Source organism: Magallana gigas, chromosome 6, assembly GCF_963853765.1.
Source record: "Magallana gigas chromosome 6, xbMagGiga1.1, whole genome shotgun sequence".
Taxonomy (NCBI): domain Eukaryota; kingdom Metazoa; phylum Mollusca; class Bivalvia; order Ostreida; family Ostreidae; genus Magallana; species Magallana gigas.
In genome coordinates this window covers 13,588,346-13,609,512 of record NC_088858.1, presented here as the reverse complement: position 1 = coordinate 13,609,512, position 21,167 = coordinate 13,588,346, and the positions used below count along the sequence as shown (strand labels likewise).

Below are 21,167 nucleotides of genomic sequence, written 5' to 3'. Positions count from 1 at the left end.
ATCCTCCGATAACCATTCATTACACACAAGTCAGAAAAAAATCTCTCCATTTTCATTCATAACTACAATTTCATGAGGTCCGATTACACGTATTTCTCTTCCACTTCTTTCTCACCCAACTTTAGTTTTCATGTTACCAGTAGTGTTTTAAACAGCTTCCTGCAAGGAGAGATAGAAATCGTCTTTCTCATCCTCATCTCGGTTGTTCGTTGGGGTTTATAGCATTAAAGAAGGGTGTTTTCTGAAGCTCGGTCTCAAACCTTGCTAAGATTATTCTTGGTGGGTGACACAACATTCCATTCCAGCACTACTCTTTGTTACTTAGTAAGCATAAATCCCGCTCCTTCATCGTGAAAATTATCTTTGCTGGGGTTGTTTGAGTGGATGATGGCGTGTCCAGAATGAGATGACTATGTGTTCATTCCTTATGTATTAATTCTATCGAACTTCACCGAGTGCTAGGTTTCAGTGTTATACTGATCCATCTCCTTGGCCAGTTGTTGACATTTTCCGCTTTGTTATAACGTTCTATCCTGAAGGAATGTTTGGCTGAGAACTTGGTCGACTCTCGCGTCATCTTCGTTAATTGTTTTCCCATTAGACGAGGGTTTGCAACTGTAGTCGTTCCTGTAACCGTATTTAACCACTGGTGTGTGTTTGGTCCTCAAGCTTCACCATGGCCCCGTTAACCGACTTGCAACCTTTCCAGGCTGAAGGGGGTGGAGGGGGGCTTGGAGATAATTTTTAGCAGGTGTCTTTACGTAACTGTTGTTTTAAAACAAAGAGAACAATTAGTCAAATATTATTACCTCGCAGTGCAAATTACAGGAGTTTTCATAGATCCGCTCCTCTCTCCAACATCTCCGTTAGCGGAATGGAGTGTAATCAACTGCGTTTCCTACCATTGGCTTTCCCGTATTCCTTACTACTAAATCTTAGCGAGGATGAAAAGTATGGGCATTTATTTCTTAAATTTTCTTACAGTTTGAATAACGCGATTGATAAATGATTGTAATTTATTATTGTGCGAGTTGTGTTTCTAGTAACGATAACCGGACGTGATCGAGTGAGAGATTTCCATCAGTATATGCCATGCACACGGTGATTTTCAGAACTGTTTTAATAGGATTTGTGCCCAGGTACTCTCTTCATTTCTCTGATACATGTTTTCTTATATCAAATCAATAATTGGTTTCTTTACAAGTTGAGGTATAAAAATAGGGTAAGTTTGGAAACTGAAACCACATATTCAATTTATTTCCCTTGCCTTTAAAATTTCAAAGAAGAGCAAATCAAATTTTCCATAAAACTTTTATCATTCAATGATAAACATTGACAGACATCTCTTTTATACATTACAAAGAAAAGTCAATTTCCCCCACTATACATTCAACTTTCATCCATTCTTAAGTTAGCAAATAAAAGATAACAAAACAATTATGAAATAGGTATGTATAAACCCTGCATTTGAACTGGGTTTGCACGCAACGAACACTGGGATATAACACAGCGTTACAGGTGAAATATACACAAGTGAGGAATTGGGGAATGTCAACGCTACAGAGTGAACATAATTGAGAGTGTGTGTATTTAAAATCATTACTCTCCTTAAACTAAAGCTGGAGTTATAATAAAGAAAAGGGATAAATTATACCGTAACAACCAAATTCAATTTATATAAGAAGCACCCAACTCCCATACTGCTACATATATAACAAAGAACACATCCTTTCACATATAACATCCACAGTAGAAGACTTGTACAATTGTTCATGAATGCATGTACATGTGTTTTTAAGTGACATGATCTCCTCTCTTTTTCTTTTGATGAAATTTCCCATTCTATTGATTAAATCTGAACATTTCTCTAGTAACGCAATTCAGTAACACTGTAAGAGAATAACTGTTGCATGACATTTGGGAATTTTTGTTGCTTATGATGTTGCACATTTATCATGAAGCACTATTAAGTCAATTCATGTTCAACACCCACCCCTTTAAAGTTAAAAAGCATATACAGAATTCCCAATCATCATACACACATGAATTATGGTTATGAATTTGTACTGGCATGGAACTTTTTGCGATTGACATGCAGCATTCAAATTCCAAGATTATAAAAATTCTAAATTTCAAATGGGAACACCTTTGGTTAACATAGGACTTGCCAACATTGAAAAAAAAATTCACAAATACTGTACATAAAAATAACACCATCTTTACAATGTTGCATCAAATATCAGTGATATATGTACAAAAAACTTAAATGTCTTTTTAACTCCATTGTTAGTATGAAATAATTCAGAATTTTTAAAAACTGGTACTGAAATGAGATCACAAATGACATATTCATTTAGCTTGATATTTTTATGTTACAAAAATAAAACCCCAAACAAACAAATTTGAAATCGTCCAAAATGCATTTGAAAAACCAAAACCAATTCCACAATATGATCTTAAGTTTGGAAACAAATTGGAATTTAATAAATATTTTTCTAATAGTCCTATATTGGCCGTGTTCATTCAATGAGCTTCTTGGCCTTGAAGAATCGCCTGAGGTAGAGCACCTGCCAGGTAGCCAGTCCCAGAAGGCAGCACATCGAGAAGATACTGAAGTACATCACTCGGGAATGGGTGGACTCTGAAAACAAGACAACAAGGTTGATACATATGCTTCACATTTTTTAAATAAATTATGAGCTGTCTTGCCACAAAGGTGCAGGCACTATTTTTCATTTTAGCAAAACATTTCTTTTTTCAAAAAGTTTCGAAGCATATTGACTGACAAATGTGATAAATTGCTTAAACTGAATTTCTAATGCTAGACTCTGGTTGTGTGTTACAGATTCTTATCTCCACACTTGATATTTGCTTTTCTTCTCCAAATCAGTAGTATCATAAACATAAAAATTTTCTAGATTTTATTTCATTTCACATTGATTATACAAAATGGGTTTCATTTATTGAACTAATATTCTTGTTTTGATAAAAATATTCACCATTGGTATCTCTCATCATCTTTTCCCTAGATTTCATATACTCAAAATCATCTACAATTGATTTGGATAGATCTTCCAATCTTCTTAATTCCACTTCTAATGGTTTGAGCTTCTCTGCTTTAGCCAACTGTAATGTAAAAATGTGCACTATTTTTATAGCAAAATCTTCAATAATGAAGTAAAAAAAAAATAATATCTAAAATATTTAAATATGGCAAATTATACCTCTAAGTTCTAATATATTAAGTCTTCATAATTTTTATACAACAGACCTGCATTTCACAATTTCACACAACTCTAATATAGCTTGATTAAAAAGTTCAAAGGGTTAACAGACCTCGTCATAACTCTTGGCTTCTACTCCATGTTTCATATCTAAAGACACTTCTCTGTCTGGACTCTGGCCACCTTTAAAAAATAAGTAGAATTTCATTGATATGTTATTAACTACCATGTACAATTCACTGATATGGTTTCTACAGTGAATAATCATCTATCTATTACATGTTTGTTGAGAGTTGTACATTTCAGCAAAAAGAGCAGCAGCTTGTATTTACTTTTCAGCTTTATTTAACAACCCAGAAGTATGAAAAAAGTCATGGTAGATTGTTATGGATATGAAATTATTATCAATATTATATGGATTTATCCAGTACATGCATGGAACTAGAGGGAGATCAGGAGGGTCTGGACCTCCCTGAAAATTTCAAACTTTTTACATTCTCATCACCCCCCCCCCCCCCCCCCCCCATTTTTTTTTATATATAGATTCGTACATGCAGTTATAACAAGAATAGAATTCCAGAGTCCCCCGCCGGTCAAGCAGTATAATAGTATCGAGTCTATCGACCAAGGCTGATTTTCGAACTTGACCAAGGTAATAGTAGTATAAACATTTGGTATAAATTTAATGAAAATCCGTCAAAATTTGTAGGCATGAGAGCGCTTACAAGGTCAATTTTTGGAAAAAAACGGAGTCATGATTGTGGCCAAGTCCCATAACACCAACAAAAAGTATCGAACAATGCTGATTTTTGAACTTGACCAAAGTATTAGTGGTATAAACATTTGGTATAAATTTAATGAAAATCTGTCAAAATTTGTAGGCATGAGAGCGCTTACAAGGTCAATTTTTGGATAAAACGGAGTCATTATTGCGGTCAAAGTCCTAAAACGCCAACAAAAAGTATCGACTAACGCTGATTTTCAAACTTGACCAAGGTAATAGTAGTATAAACATTTGGTATAAATTTAATGAAAATCCGTCAAAATTTGTAGGCATGAGAGCGCTTACAAGGTCAATTTTTGGATAAAACGGAGTCATGATTGTGGCCAAGTCCCATAACACCAACAAAAAGTATCGAACAATGCTGATTTTTGAACTTGACCAAAGTATTAGTGGTATAAACATTTGGTATAAATTTAATGAAAATCTGTCAAAATTTGTAGGCATGAGAGCGCTTACAAGAACAATTTTTGGATAAAACGGAGTCATTATTGCAGTCAAATTCCCATAACGCCAACAAAAAGTATCAACCAATGCTGATTTTCGAACTTGACCAAGGTAGTAGTGGTATAAACATTTGGTATAAATTTAATGAAAATCCGTCAAAATTTGTAGGCATGAGAGCGCTTACAAGGTCAATTTTTGGATAAAACAGAGTCATTATTGCAGTCAAAGTCCCATAACTCCAACAAAAAGTATCGACCAATGCTGATTTTCGAAATTGACCAAGGTAATAGTGGTATAAACATTTGGTATAAATTTAATGAAAATCCGTCAAAATTTGTAGGCATGAGAGCGCTTACAAAAAGTGTGACGGACGGACGCACGGACCCACGGACCCACGGACGGACGGACGCCCGGCATTTCTATGTCCCCGCTCCGCGTTGCGGCGGGGGACAAAAAAGAGACCTGATGACCATTATTCCTTTGTGAGATGCATGGTACATACCCCCTGGCATTCTGTTGTTGAAGCAGACTTCAAACATGTCATACTCCTCAGTCGTGAAGGCAAACTTCCCTTTCTTGGCATCATCCTTCTGATACAGAATATGACCCTTGGAATCTGTCACCTGTTAGAAATACCGGTATATAAAGAGAGACTTATTGGAGAACTTACCAATACTAACCAACATGAAGGAAAACATTGTGCACTAAAGATCATGCATTTTGTAATGCTCATATCAATGAATTATAAAGCACCTAATCATAACCAGGGAACACTCAAATTGATGTTGATAAAACAGAGTAAATATCTCTTCCATATTGAATTATTCAAAAAAAAAATTTACTTCATGTATCAATTCATGTGTATGAACCCAAAATTCAACAGAATATAAGAATTTATAATTTCTAAAATTTTAAGTGATTAGTCTGGTGCATAAGGGACTTTCCACTGATATATTCAAATGAATTTACCATATAAAGGTAAATATTTGCCCACGTTTTATTTTTGCCCCTTTCACCTTCGTTGACAATGGGCAAATTTAAGACTGAGTGAATTATTCACTAAAAGATCATGCATTTTGTAATGCTCATATCAATGAATTATATTCACTCAGTCTTAAATTTGCCCATTGTCAACGAAGGTGAAAGGGGCAAAAATAAAACGTGGGCAAATATTTACCTTTATATGGTAAAAAACAATAAGTTTCTCTGTAACACTTATGTTTTGGATATAGATCAGGCAGTACTAAGTAGATTCAAACTTCTTGCAGACTATAATCTAATTATTACACTGATTACAAAAAAGTTGTTGCATTTGTGATGGTCAGATTAATTTGATTGCTCATGCCAGATAGCTCAGTTGGTAGAGCACCTGACTAGAGATTCAGAAGTACCATGTTCAAATCACAGTCTGGCTGTCAACAATTCTATCACCCCATTACACATTTAATATATAATTTCTAAATATGAATATTTTTCATTTTAACATACTGAATAATCATTCATATTCCAATTGGGATATATTCCAAATCGTTATTTATAATAGGCCTATAACAGTACCCACTGATCTGTGCAATTTGGTGTACAAATGACTACAATTGTTTACATAATTTGTATATATATTGGACATATTATAAAGTGAGCATAGATCAGTATACACGTTTTTGTCTTATAATGGATTTTTATAACTGATGTCCCGGTACAAAATGTACAAATGCAGTATTTCAGTTTACAATATGCCACAAACCCAACCAGAAAACAATCACATCATGGATGGTATAGTATACAAACAGGCGTTGAGCGAGGTTGTACAGCATGAAACACACTGAATGAACCTCGATGATATAAAGATTCACACAGATGATTCCATAAACAAACACAAAGTTGTTAGTACCAGAAGCTGGGTTTTATGACCCGGTACATCCGAGAGTTGGTATTCGCCGGTAACCAAAACATCTTTGTGGATTTCCTCCTTTAGACATTTCTTCTGATTTGCTGCCAAATGAAACATAAGAGAGTCAACTGAAACAACTGTTAATAACACCAACACAGACAAAATATGCAAAACGTCCATATTTGCGATGTAAATCCCCTTGCAACGCTGAATATGGTTACTCGTAGATGCACGTTTGCTTGCTAACGTGGCATTCGTGATATTCCGTAAAATTCCGGAATTATATTTCCGGTTGCGTTCAAACAACAAAGATCGTCCACATAGGACTCGCTTACACCTCTGTCGAACACGATCACGATGTACAAGATTCTTGTTCAAACTGAGGTGATGGGCAAAGTATATTTCAAAGTATAAGCGAGGCTAGCAAAGCACAACTCTTTGAGGTTTTTTTTTTCCAGATATCTATCTTAAAGCTATAGAGCGTTCAATGCATATTTCAAGACTGAGATATTTTTTTAATAATTGTAGTGGCCATCCATTAGTCTTCAATGCACTGATGATACCTCACCTATAAATGTTTGTTTTTACGCAATAACTTTATTTATTCTAAAAAAAATTTCATTTGTGTCTAGTGATTTATTTATTATTGATTATGTTATGTTTTTGTTTTATGTATTCCTGTTTTTTGAATAACTACTGTTAAGTAATTTGTTTTATAAATATGGTGCCCTAATTTTAGTGCCCTGATAGTGCAGTAGGCCCTAATACTGGAGCCTGCTGCCTTAACAGGTGCCCTAATTGTGTAGCAGGCCCTAATACTGGAGCCTGCTGCCCTAATAGTGTAGCAGGCCTCGGTACCGGAGCCTGCTGCCCTAATGCCCTAACATCATTAGGTCTCTGGGCAGAGTATAAAAGGGGAGAGAGAGAATGTGAGCCAGGGCCAGAAGGAAGAGAGCTAGGAGAGAGAGAGAGAGAGAGAGAGAGAGAGAGAGAGAGAGAGAGAGAGAGAGCCATTTGGATGTACAATTACAACTTGTTCGTATAATACACTTGATTCAACAGAAACTTGTGTTCGTTTTCAATAGATTTATTAAGATCTACTGTTTTTAAAGTAAAACACAGAACCCTCAAAAGTTTGTGACGCTGGAGCAAGGAGATCCCTTAGCGTTGACTTAAGAGAAAAACGTCGCAATTACATAAATTTTTCTAGGCTTTTCTTATCATAATGTTTTTTCTATATATACTGGAGAGTACCTATCTGAAGTTTGGATATTTTTCGTTGGTTTAATCTTATCTAATCGATAGTTTGGCACAAAATGCAAACATGATGAAAATATGCTTTAAAACAATGAAGGAGTCAGCATATTCGATCAGGTGCGTATCCAGGAAGTATATATTTTTTTTTCAATTGGCCTTTAACGTTTTCAGTTATAGATACATTTTTTAAATACTGCGCCAATTTGATGCTGGTTCAATTCCTATAGGATGTTGGGAATTTTACTCTTTGTTGTTGGTATTTTTTTCTCTCTTTTTGATAACTGTGGAATAAATCGTGCACACCCTTCTGTTGTTGTCGTGGTCGCATAAACACTTGTGTATTGTAAAGTTATAAGAGGTCATTTCAAGACTATAAGTAACGTTGATGAGATGGCTACCAAAGGAAGGTAAGGGTTTTTAAGCTTTCATTTTTTCACATTCTCAGTGTATTAAAAAGTGCATTAAAATTAAAGGATTTATTACGAATGATTTTTCACAATTTACACTGTCCGTTTTAGTTCAATTCACAAAGTTTGTTAAGATTATATGGTAAACATAGGTTCTTGGGAAGAGAAAATTCGAACTGGCACAGGTATGCATAATTAAAGACCGTAGTAAATACTGGACTGACAATTATCCGACCAATCGCCCCAATGACACGATATCTTACAGGATATATAATATATAATATACTAGACTAAGTATATTGAAAGTAAAAGCCTGAAAATGTATTATTTCATTGTACCTGCCACCTGGTAAATATGGTCCAGGCCTCTGAATTTCTATCAATATAAAGCTGTTAAATGTAATGTGAAGAGAGAGAGATATATATACACTATCTATATATAAATACACCAGGTGTATTTATATATAGATAGGGTATGTATCTCTCTCTTCCCATACATTTAACAGCTTATTGAAAGAGATTCAAAGGCCTCTGATATGGTTAACAATGAAATTATAGAATTTTATGAAATGTACAGTTTATCAGATGCACCATACATAAAAATAATATGTAAACGGTGTGACCGTTGGACCGAGCGCAGATTTAACACAGTGCAGTTTGATTTTGTAGAATAAAATTTATTTGAAACACACACAGTAGGATCCGCCTGGTTGCCTTCTCAAATCATTAGCCAAAGTTTAACTAAACGTCGCGTGCTCAGTCTACATTGTGACGTCATATTTCAGACGTAAAACGTTCAAGTGTTGTCTTCGGAAATAGCCGAAGAGAGTAACGTTATTCCGAACTATTGTTTATTTCTTCTTTCATTGTTTATCAATTTGATGCATATGAATGCCGCTGTAATAAAATTAAATACTTTATTCGTTATCTAAAAAATCAGTTCTTTGACCTTAATGTTTTTATTTTCCATCTGATAATTTGATAAGACATACATAGAACATGTCGTGTTTCTTGATTGAAGCACTATTGAAAATTATCTGGTTTCCTTTTTAATTTCTTTTAATTCGAATTTCCTTCTATTGAAACACTGGAACTTATTTAATCGAGTTTAGGGGCAACAATCATCGATAAGTACTGATCAATCAATGATCGAACTAACTTTTTAAAAACAAAATGGCTGCCAAGATGGCGGCGCCCAGGGCTGGAAGAATTTTTTTTTGGCCTTAGTACCCCTGATTCAACTTTCATTTTTCACTGATTTTCTTATATATATGTGTTACCATTAATCCTCGCTTCGCTCGGTATAAAGGCTCTGAGTGACAAAGATTTCTTATGGATCTAATCAGTTTTTAATTTCGAGGGATCAATCTTTTAAACAGAAGGGTTACAGAAAAACATTTAAATTAATTAAAAGTTCAGCACTACATCATGTACATTTTATTGTTTCAAAAACCATTCACTAATAACCTGTGCATTTTACATACTACCAGGTCTAATATCTTTCATTGGAAACATCTTATAATGTTTTTTATAAATTAATATCTATATTTGCAGGAATGTATTAGTCTTATTTGAGAGTTTGGCAGGAACAAAGCATAAATATGTTCGTATAAGACCAAAAATAGATGGTCCTGGAGAAGCTGTGATGTTTGATCCATTAGGTGAGTCATTATAAAAAGACTATATTTGTCATTTGCATATTTTTATTATTTTAGGTTAAGACTTGTAATATAAATTAACCCAAAGATTATGTTTAATCTAAACAAATAGTCAATATTTATTCAGTGATTTGTATACATCATACACAATCTAATTGACATGTACATTACAGCAACAATGATGAAAGATATGTTAATTAATTTAGTTCTTTAGCATAACACCACATATTTTACAGTCAAATTAGATTTTGTCTATATTGTTTAATTTCTATTTAATTGTTATATTCTATTCTCTGTTTTTCAGTACAAGAAAAAGTCCTGTACAGAGAAATAAAGAAACTTAAGACAATGAAAGACAAAAAGCCTTCAAAGTCAAAATCAAAATGAAAAAAATACATTAGTGACAAATCTGAAGTGTGTGAGAATAAACAGTAAGACACTGTGTGGTGTTGATGGAAGTGAATAACATGTTATTAAAATTATGAATAAACATGTAAAATTTAAATGTTTAATATTTCATTTTTTCCTACATTTTTAAAGGTCATTGAAATGAACAAGAGAGCATGGCATGTATTACTAGAAGTAACGTAGGAAGCAGGTCTAGATCTATTAAAAAGTTTAACTTATAGGCCAGAAAAATAGGATGCAGTTATCTTAAGGTTTACTAAGTCATGAAACATAAAATTCATGAACAATACTCTCTCTCTCTCTCTCTCTTTCTCTCCATATTTGGCGGCGAAGGACGTTTAATGTAAAAAAAATAAATAAAATCAAAATCACACATTAAGAATGTGAAGCAATGTATTTCCTAAATAAATGAATTAAATATAAATCCGTAATATGGGATCAATATTTAAATAAAACCCATTTGAATTGATAATGCTAGCATTTGAACAATTTGAGATCTCGTAGTGCAGAAATAATTATCTCGTAATAACATGTATATGATAATTTTTCTCAGAAATGTGAGGCAATTATCTTATAATAACAAGATATTTTCTTGTAATTACGAGATGATTTTAACGTACATGTAATTGCGAGATCTTTTCCCATAATAACAAGATTTCCTATGTTGTATTTACGAGATTTCTTATTGTTATTAGGAAACAAACGACAACTCCATACACCCAAAAACACGTCGCGCAACAGGCACGTAGTATCGTTTTTCAAAGTGGGGGGGGGGGGGGGGGGCAGACTCATCCGAAAAATCTTGACAAAAAAGGAATTTAGGACTTTCCCAAAATCTTCAAAATCCTAATCCGTGGATCCGGGGAGGGGGGGGGGAATAGAATATAACTTCAATATCAATCCTAGTTTCCTTATTTTCAGATCATTTTTTACAATCTCCCGAAAAAGTGGGGGGGGGGGGGGGGCAACTCCATGATATTTCAATTTTTTATATGTAAATTTAAAAAATTTACTTGCTGCGAGAAAAAGTGCCCCCCCCCCCCCCCCCCCCGATTTGCTACGTGCTTGCGCAAAAAAGTGCGGAAAACTTAATTTTATTTAATCAAATTGAACTGAAGTTAGTACAATTCGGTAACATACTTCTATGCACCATGATAATCTCGTTATTATAGGCCTATATGGTACCATTCGTCCCTCTTACAAATGTCCAAGTACTGTTGGTGTAAAAAATTGACGGGCTTCGTTGGTCCAAAGGAGAAAAGTTTCCCTAGCTGCAGAAAGCTCTGAAGCAGGAAGAGTTATAACAAGTAGCCAGTTTTCTCCAAAAAGATACCAGTTTTCCGGGTGGAAAAGTTGTAACAGATTTATGGGCTTAAAATATCTTCGCGGTATATTTGTTTTGATCTTATAAAAGCACTTAAAACTAACTCCTGGGAACAGAATTTTGAGAGTACAAGGAAAAGGGCTAAGACAAAGAAACAGAAAAGAAATATAAATTTTGGCTTTGAGCGCGATGTTTGAATTTTTATATTATCTTGCTGCAGGTCTGTATACAGAGCTCCCGGTCTGAAAAAAATCGGATGGACTCCCATTTTTTTCACACTGGGAGCTACAGACCTGCATGCGCAGCTATATATTATGAGATTTTGCTTAAATAAATCATTCGGGTTTCTGAACGTATTTCTTTTCATAATAAATATTTCCCTGTAATATATAAATGATAACTATAAGGAAATAGAAATAATTCTATCGGCAGACGCCTGTGGTGAAAAGTACATGTACTATCATTACTTTGTAATAATCATTACAAAAAAGGAAAAAGTTACTTTTCCCGATTTACCGAGCTAGATAACGAATAGTTCTAAGTTTTAACATTCTGTTAGTCATTAATTAATACACTTCATCAATAATAATTAAATAATGTAGAAATTAAAAAAAAACAAAACGCAAATATTTTAAAGTAAGAAGACGAAAGAGATCCCGATGCCCCCTGTACACATTAAGATGGGGGAGTCCTCGAGATAATTCAGATGCAGCTTTCAAAATAATCATACACAACTCATTATCATATGACTCCCATTCCCTAGCATTTTTTTAGTAGGCGACTGATCCTCATCGAAATCAGTTAAAAAAAACTTTCTTTATTGATTTTGTCAATACATGTGTACAGAAGGGGAGCGCTTTACATCGTGAATAAAATAAATAATTTCAAAATGATAGGCCTAGCTATTCCCACGTGTCATTTTAGCTATTTTTCGAGTTACCTCCCGTAGTATAAACAAAGAAATAGGTCGTACTCTGCAACCATGACATGATAATAGAGAGACTAATTTTGTTTGGAGCGAAAGCAGTGTGTACGGTTGTGTGTATTGAATGAGGTAAGTTAGTCGTATTTTTCACCATCAACAATCGACATCTGGTAGGATTTTTGTGTACGGATCGATTTAACGACTATTTCCTTTTACAGAGCAAGATGGGCGACTGTGCCTTGTTGTGGAGTGTGATGTGGGCAGTGATTCTGATCGTGTTTGGCTGGCCGATTGGACTGATCTGCGCGTTATTTTACTGTCTGCTCAGCCCGTGTGCCGCGTGTTGCCACGGCTGTACCGAGCTTATCAATCTGTTGGACCGTGGCGTCAAGCTACCTCTGACTTGTTCACAGAATATGGTGTCGGGGAAGTCGATGTGTTAAACACGTTGGGTGTATAAATCCCAAGTACTTAACTCTTCTCATATTATGACGCTTCTCATATAACGATGTACCCGAAACCTTGCATGCATTTTGTAATATAGATGTATTTATAAAGGGAAATGTATTACGTGTCACTTTTAAAAGAATTTTTTTTGAGGATGTAATTCTCAATGTATTTATATTTAATATGTATTTGTTAAAAATAAAAACACTCCTTTTTAATATTAAGTTCAGAACTTGTATGATATGTACGAAAGACGAATAGGGCCACTTAAAAAATATTTTTATCTCGTAATTACGAGAAAAGATCTCGTTATTACGAGTTAATTATCTCGTTATTACGAGAAAAGATCTCGTAATTACGAGAAAAGATTTCGTTATTACGAGTTAATTATCTCGTTATTACGAGAAAAGATCTCGTAATTACGAGAAAAGATCTCGTTATTACGAGTTAGTTATCTCGTTATTACGAGTTAATTATCTCGTAATTACGAGAAAAGATCTAGTTTTGAAATGGCGCGTTTCATTATTCTATTCTTTTTATATAAAGTGTATGAACTACTGCAATGTCTATTAATATACACTTACTTAGCATGATCATCGTTTAAAACGCATAATTTGATATAAAATCGGACCAAGCAGTTTTAAAGAAATTTCAGAAGAATTAGCAAAGCAAATTGATTAAAAAATTCATTGAACTGTATGTCAATAATTAAGAAGGATACGTGTTATTTTTTTTCAGACTCCAAAATGTTTATATAAAATCAATTATTTTCAATATACATGTAGGTTGTGTATGAACATATAAAACACAAATTCGGGTAAATCCTGTGTATCCATATCCATGACTGAAACTATTAGTCATTAAAGTAATCTGTAACTAATAAAACTGTGTTTTTACGACTAAAGGACTACCTGGTATTTACTTCGGAGTGGGATTATAATATATATAAGTTGAATAGAAAAATTACATAAAGTTCTTTCCTTTTATTATTACCAGATAAAATGTCGAAACCAATCATTTTGATATGTAGAAATTAATGAATAATGATCGTTGTTATTTTTAAATATTGATCAAAATTGAATCAACGTTTCTGGAATGAAAAAGATAGACTTAAAGTGTGATTCAGTCGAATTCTTTTTCAGAAACGCACCATTTTATATAGATCTTTTCTCGTAATAACGAGAAAATTAACTCGAAATAACGAGAAAATTATCTCGTAATAACGAGAAAATTATCTCGTAATAACGAGATCTTTTCTCGTAATTACGAGATCTTTTCTCGTAATAACGAGATAACTAACTCGTAATAACGAGATCTTTTCTCGTAATAACGAGATCTTTTCTCGTAATAACGAGATAATTTACTCGTAATAACGAGATCTTTTCTCGTAATTACGAGATAAAAATATTTTTTTATGTGGCCCTATTCGGCTTTCGTAGATATGTGATGTTTACATTAGACTAATTTGACGAGAGGCCCATGGGCCACATCGCTGAATTGAACAACAGTATTTAAATATAGGAGGATGCTTGCATATTATTGTCACAAATTGTAGCTTTGTAGTTCTTGAGAAGATTTTTAAACATTTTCCCAACTCATTTTTAAGTTAAACTTTGAACCCTTCTTTGGGTCCCAATTTTAGGGTGACAATTTTAACACAATTTGATCTATATGTATATGCAATCATCGATATAAATGTTGGCATTTTTGGTAAAGTGGTTCTTCAGAAAAAGATTTTTATAAATATGCACCCTATTTTCAGTGTTGCTATTATCCTTAAGGATGCTTTGTACCAAGTTTGGTTAAATTTGGCCAAGTGGTTTTAGAAGTCAAAAATGTAAAAAGTTTACAGAGGGACAATGGACAATAGAAGATTATAAAAGTTCACTTTAACCTTGGTTCAGGTGAGCTAAAAGGTTGATTGAGATATGAACTTGGTTGGTCACATGATCATATCCTGGGAAGCCCAAAGGGCTTCTCAGAAGATATGATCACATGCCGACCAAGTTCATATCCTGCTGAACTTTTAATGCTGCTGTTAATTACTTATATTTACATTTGAAAAAGGCAATTCATTGAGAATTATTAAAATAACCACGTTTTTATGTTTATAATAATCCAACCATTGTTTGACAAGTGTGTGCAAAAGTCATTGTGATGTCAAAAAGTTTTCACTATTCTATAGGTTCATATAAGGAAACATATTTGCAAATGTAAATATATAACAAGGAGTTGTGTGCTGTGTTTAATATGAATTATAACTTGGCAACTTGCTCTCAAAATTTGGTAAATTATTAGAAATACTTCAATTAATCACTTAAAATCTAAAATGAAATTTGAAAATTTTCAGCTCAATTCAAGACCAAGTCCTTTAAATAATATGATACTAATTGATAATAGCATTCAGAATCAATACCATCAATTGATAAAAGAATAGAAGAAGCCCAGTCTTAACCAAATAATAGACAATTTATTGCAGATTTAAAAGAAAATTTAAAAATATCTAACAATGAATGAATAAAATCAAAATTATTGGATTTGTTTTAATAATATCCCATTTCTTCCCTTTTTGGAAAATAAAAGTTTCAATAAAACCATCTTTATAAACATGTTTTAAAAATCCCTTAATTTATCGTTAAGTTTTTCAATATCAACATATGTTTTATAGCATGCATTTATAACATAGCTGTCAAAGTGAAACACGTAGTACAATAGTACATGGTAGAACAGAAGTACCAGGGTACCTGCTCTGTATAATAAACACTTCTGCATTTGATTAATACAAAACAAGACAATGAAACAGTATTGTGAGCATTGACTTGCAGCAAGATTTCAATGTACTGAAAGATACACAAAATGACATTACACAATAAACATTTGTGAATGCCAAGTTCAAAGTTAGTGTACACACAGAACAGATACATTAGGGTTGTTTATCAAACACAGATATTTACATACATACATCTAATTTTCTACATACATGGTATATTATATACAATTTTGAATAAATGTGGTATTTATTCAATTGATACAAAAGTGGCCTTTTATTGTGATGAAACTAAAAAAAATGAAAAATTATGAAAAAGGTAGAAAGACAGAAAGACAAGAGGAGAAAATGCATAGGACAGGTTTCACACCATATTATCCTCTAAGTAAGCCTGATCAAATCTTAAGTAAGACTAATAAATATATACTATTTCTTCCTACAGGTTTCTTTTGAAAATATTCCTTTGCATCGATTTTCCATGGAGATAGAGGCAAATGATGCAAATGATACGATGAACAAGGGCTGATGAATTTAACACAAATAAGGAGACTAGGGTCACTTGGATTTTTTTCATTTGAAATTTAAACTTTGAGTCCTCTTCTTTCTAAAGTGGAGTTGAACTTAGCACTAGATCTTTTTGCTGCCATCAGTTTTCTTCTGTCATCACTGAAACACAGAAATATTATCAGACAAATATAAGTCAGTTACAAAATAAAAGTTTACATGTTTATTTTGTGTAGGTAACTCATTTTTGATCAATGATATGCAGTTGTAAAGAGTAGACGGTCAATATTAAAAAATAATCTTTTTAAATTTTGCACGAAAGAATTTTCCAGTTTGAATAATTTCTTTTAATAAAACTAAAATCTACTGCAATATTTATAGTATATTAATATTCACTATTCAGTATTAATATTTATCAAAATTTATTAGTTTTATACAATATAAAATAGTTTGGGACAGTTCACACTTTTTTTTTTTTTAATATAAAACCATTATAAAATTGTTAACCATTTTATATTATATAAAACTAATAAATATTGAATTCATTACTAAAATAAAGGTTGGTTTACAGATGTTCATCAATTTTGAGAAAAAAATTTACCGTGTCTGTGTTGAAGGGGTCTTGACACTGGTATGGCTACCGTTGCTGAATGCTGTCTGACTGTTTAATGGCTTCAGCTTTCCTTTGTGTGCCTTCCATGTAATTGGTCGAGCCAAACTGGCCTGAAGATCAAAGGATTTTTTGGCTGACATAGATCCATTGAGGGTGTTGTTTAGTGAGGCATTAAATTTAAATGGTGTGGCTGAAACACAAAAACAGGATGAGTACTGAAGGTGGAAACATAAAATTAATCAAATAATTCTAAACTAATATTTAACTGGGTCATGGAGAAAGGAAGAGATCCAATGATACACAGGTCTTACCATATTTATTATATTAAATCGGATAAATCCATGTTTATAATTGGTTGAATTGATATAAAATAATAAACTGTCATGTTCATCTAATTCAGTGATTGTCCTTCCATTTTTGTTATTTATATCATTCACTAAGATATGTACAGCCTATTGAGCCTAAATACTGTTGATTTAAAATAGAGCTGTTACATTTCCAAAAAATTAAACTTAATGATTTGAACTTGAAAAAAACCCAACTTTTTATGAATTTGAAAAAAACCATTATTACTATAATTCAGTCTTGACAGAAGTGTATATCAGGGTTGTCTCTAAGACCCGGGAGGCGGGGAATTCCCCCGCCTATAATGCCTTAATTACCCGGCTATTTTTGCATTTCAAACACAATGTAGCTATAAGCAAGACCCCCAGACCCCCTTCTACTTTTTCATTACCTCCTTCTACTTCAATTTTTAGAGACAACCCTGGTATATATATAAATAGACCTATTATTGGCACTTTGCTTGTTTCAGTTATCACCCTCTGCTTTTGTGACAAGCATTTTATCAGGGATGACGCTACCTGGTAAGGGGTAATCTAAATGAAAATTTCACCTTTGTCAGAATTTTTAAGTCTACACATCTGAATTTCACTGCCATTTTGGTTTGCATGTAGTAAATATGTTTCTTAAATGAAAAACGGACCAAAACTGAAAAAAAGGAACTTGCATCAAAAAACGAACAACCTGGACTATGGTTTTTATAATTTTGGGGAACAGTGACAGCCCTATCTTATAATGTACTATTGGAAGGCTTACTCTTGGACTTGCTGACAGCTGAACCTGCAGACTTTCTTGTGGGAGCAGGAGAGGTAAAGTTCAGGTCCATGGTTTTGGTGGAGAACACCGTTGGTTTGAACGGCTTGGCAGCAGAACTGGTTCTTGGGGACTTCCTGTTTTCTGAGAAGTTTAGTTTCATGTCTTTTGTTGACAGAACACTGGGTTTAAATGGTGCAGTATTTGGTGTTTTAGTGATGAAAGTTTTCTAAAAAAGAAATTATTTATTGCATGAATGTACATGTACAAGGATTTCTTTACTAATGCTAAAGAAAATAAATTTCATTTTAAAAAGTGCAAAAACAATAATAAATTAACTGTTGAATGATGCACAGTTACATAGTAAATGCTTGTAGATTTGACATTTCATTTAAATTTCATAATTGTTTTTAGCAAGAAATGGTTGGTCTTTTAATATATAGCTGCATAGCAGAATATTAGAAATACCAGTAACAAACTTCATACTAACACGTTTTGGTAGAACCTTTTTATATTAACAAAATAACTTTGGCCAGTGAAAATATGTGAATGAGAGAAATAAAAGTTTGAGACCTATACATGAAATTATCTTCTAATAATTGATTGACAGGATTGCAACATTATTACACAGTGTGTCATAGACATGTACATGTATGTGGTACCTTTTGGTCTCCTGTCCCTGTTGGTGTCTTGTAGCTCTTTAACTTGTCAACCATAGCCAGGGTGTCGGACAGAATCTTTTTAGTTTTCTTCACAGACTCTGTGTAGTCATCATTCCGCTTTCTTTTTTTGACAAGGTATTCATCAATGGACTCCATCTTCTCAAAATTCTTCTCATGGATTTTCTTCCAGTCTTTGTTTTTTCCTGCAAGCAACCACTCTAGTTAAATCCATGCATCTTGAATATACTACCAATCTCATTTATAATAGAATTATTCATCACAAGCAACATATCAATATAATTTGATAAATGGACCTTTGGTGAAGGAGAAATAACAATGCAGTACCTGGTGTTAAAACCTTGGACTCTGATTCTGTCTCTTGTTTCCTCTTGGCAAGAAAGGCAGCAAATCGGGGAATTTGAGTCTTGTTTTCATTCTCCTTTGGTGTCTTAGATTCTTTAAAATACAGTTGGATAATTTCATACCAAACTTTCTTTGCATTTCTTAGTTTCTTAGAAACTTCTGTGAACTATTCAGTACAATTACATACAACTGAAATTGGTTTAAGTTTTAATCACAGATCTTTGGAAGATACAGTAGACTCACAATAAAGCTTCACTGTATGTAAATCATTACATGCATTTATTTTTCTGAGACCTAAGATAATACTTATCCCATTAATAATTATGCTAATTTTTAAGAATTTTAAAAGGCAGCTATATACCTGTTTTTTTGTTATTTGCTGGCTTCTTCCCAGACTGTGGAGTCTTGACAACAAATGTACTTCTCCTAGTATGCTCCACTTCTGGTGCCTTGTCTGTATGAAGCTCTGGAGTAGGAACCTTCTCAAATGTGGACCTCCGTCTTTTCGTCTGTGGCTGGGTTGAAGAGAATTAGGTTATTTACTGTATCATACAAACAGAGAATAAGCCAAAAAGCATAATCAATTCATTCAATTGCTTATCAATTGTTTTCAAGTTATTTTCAAAATATTCTGGCAACCACAGATGGTAACAATTTTTAAAATAATAAGAGGTGAGCACGCAGGACAAGACTGAATTCTATCTACAATTTTACATGTACCTCTGGAGTGGGTTCGTCTGGAATTCTTGTGTGTTCATTGACAAACGAATTCACAGCAGCTGTGTCTTTAGAAACAGGTTTAGCAGGAGTCTTGGAGATTGGTTTTGGTGAGTTGATACTTTTAGGGGTACTAATGCCCTTCAACGCAGTAGGTGTTTTGGTGGTACTTGGTGTTTTGACAGTCTTAGGCGACTTTGTGGCTTTTGATGTTGTAGACTTTGGTTCCAAGGCATGTATTGCTAACTAAACAATGAAGTGGAAAATTGTATGTTTATTGAAAAACTTCAGGAGTTTGCAGTTTTATCAGACATAGCCTATGAAATACCTTCTGTGAGGTTGTGAAGCTGTTGTTACTGCTCTGTAGATCATTGTAAATAAAACTGCAGACTCCAACAAATAAAGCATACAGACAAAAATATAGTTTCCTGTTATGTAAAATTTATTGGTCAGGATGACATTTTGTATTGATTTCATCATTCATTGAGTGTAATGCAGAATAATATGATGATCTGTGCTAATGAAAAAATATTGAATAATGAATTATCATGTCAAATATTACATTGAAACATAAATTGTAACATATTTTCAAAACAATTTTTTAAAAGCTTGTGACAGTCCTTCATAATTCATTTAAGGAAATTCAGTCTAAACATCTAATATTAGTGTGTCTTGCCCACTTCAATTTTGCAGTTTATTCATCATTCTTCAGTACTATTTCCAACAATCTATACAACTGGTATATCAGTTTTATTATTTTTGCTCATCAGTCATCATATTTAGGAAGCTTGAATGATGCAGGGCACAGTTGAACATATTGATTTAAACCTTTAAAAGGACTCTAAGGGAACTCTTTGTTTTTAAAGTTACAAAAAATTGCAGTTTTGACACAAAAACACCAACTGGATTAATTATTGGAATAATCTTTATTAAAAGAGAAATGCATACATTAATTTGAATGATGTTAGCCATTATTGATTAGAAGGATAATTGAGCTGCAAAATAGACATGGTAAGCCTCCTGTATTATGCAACAATTTTTGCAACAAGCAACCAGGGCTTAATTTCCAGGAATAAATAAAAACTCTCCTGAGATGCAGTTAAGACGTCAGTATAAATACCAAGCTGAGCTTAATGTGTAACAAAATTAACAAAATTAACACCAGTTGACAACATGCACAAAATTATACCTGCTGTTCTTTCTGGTTCACTGCTGCAGACTTGAAATGGTCCATTAAGGCCTCTCTTAGTTTGTTAAGCTATAAAAAGAAATAACATTAATAGAATGCTTCTGTAATGAATCAAATGCAAAATGATATTGTATGTTTTTCTTAAATTTATGCAACTCTTTCTCTCTTACGTGTTTTTTTTAACATGTCAAATGTTGAAAATTGATCATTCAAGATCACGATTATGACGATCATAATATATATACAGTGAATCTGACTGGTCCACTGTATTGAAACTTACTTTCATGTTAGCTTTAATGCCATTCTGCTTAGCTAATTTCTGCAGCTCATTATACTTCATACTTTCCAATTTTTTGGCATCCATCGTTGATTTTTTTTGTTTTTGCTATTTTCCTGTAAGTTGAAATGGCCGCCTTGTTTTGAAAATGAATCTACGCGATTTCATTGGTCGATGGGGTTAATTTGTTCAAGACGTACGTATTTCTATTC

At 33.2% G+C, this 21,167-nt stretch overlaps 2 protein-coding genes and 2 long non-coding RNA genes across 4 annotated transcripts; 2 read left to right on the top strand and 2 right to left on the bottom strand.

The window, feature by feature from the left end:
• Positions 1–1,807: 1,807 nt before the first annotated feature.
• LOC105336832 (transmembrane emp24 domain-containing protein 10) lies at positions 1,808–6,619 on the bottom strand. The gene is made up of 5 exons (XM_011441296.4): positions 6,344–6,619; positions 4,955–5,075; positions 3,337–3,407; positions 3,000–3,126; positions 1,808–2,641 (listed from the first exon to the last, which is right to left on the bottom strand). Exons 1-5 carry the CDS (start codon positions 6,521–6,523, stop codon positions 2,520–2,522), a joined length of 621 nt encoding a protein of 206 aa, XP_011439598.1. The 5' UTR covers positions 6,524–6,619; the 3' UTR covers positions 1,808–2,519.
• Positions 6,620–7,865: 1,246 nt separating this feature from the next.
• Positions 7,866–10,169, top strand: LOC105336831 (uncharacterized). The gene is made up of 3 exons (XR_901526.4): positions 7,866–8,007; positions 9,561–9,667; positions 9,969–10,169. It is a non-coding gene; the product is annotated as an uncharacterized lncRNA (long non-coding RNA).
• Positions 10,170–12,310: 2,141 nt separating this feature from the next.
• LOC105336830 (uncharacterized) lies at positions 12,311–12,986 on the top strand. The gene is made up of 2 exons (XR_901525.4): positions 12,311–12,450; positions 12,540–12,986. It is a non-coding gene; the product is annotated as an uncharacterized lncRNA (long non-coding RNA).
• A 2,363-nt stretch (positions 12,987–15,349) lies between these two features.
• Positions 15,350–21,118, bottom strand: LOC105336829 (nucleolar and spindle-associated protein 1). Its single transcript, XM_011441295.4, has 9 exons — positions 20,959–21,118; positions 20,679–20,747; positions 19,493–19,735; positions 19,134–19,287; positions 18,755–18,865; positions 18,410–18,612; positions 17,751–17,976; positions 16,641–16,842; positions 15,350–16,201 (listed from the first exon to the last, which is right to left on the bottom strand). The coding sequence occupies exons 1-9, from the start codon at positions 21,040–21,042 to the stop codon at positions 16,117–16,119; spliced, it is 1,377 nt and encodes a 458-aa protein (XP_011439597.2). The 5' UTR covers positions 21,043–21,118; the 3' UTR covers positions 15,350–16,116.
• Between the last annotated feature and the right edge of the window lie 49 nt (positions 21,119–21,167).

Coding starts and splice junctions, on each gene's coding strand:
- LOC105336832 (XM_011441296.4), bottom strand. CDS start 6,523: ATGGACGTTTTGCATATTTTGTCTGTGTTGGTGTTATTAACAGTTGTT. Junction 5,076..6,343: donor GTCATAAAACCCAGCTTCTG/GTACTAACAACT, acceptor TATTTCTAACAG/GTGACAGATTCCAAGGGTCA. Junction 3,127..3,336: donor AAGCCAAGAGTTATGACGAG/GTCTGTTAACCC, acceptor TTTACATTACAG/TTGGCTAAAGCAGAGAAGCT.
- LOC105336829 (XM_011441295.4), bottom strand. CDS start 21,042: ATGGATGCCAAAAAATTGGAAAGTATGAAGTATAATGAGCTGCAGAAA. Junction 18,866..19,133: donor AGCAAATAACAAAAAAACAG/GTATATAGCTGC, acceptor TGTATTTTAAAG/AATCTAAGACACCAAAGGAG. Junction 18,613..18,754: donor GTCCAAGGTTTTAACACCAG/GTACTGCATTGT, acceptor GGTTGCTTGCAG/GAAAAAACAAAGACTGGAAG.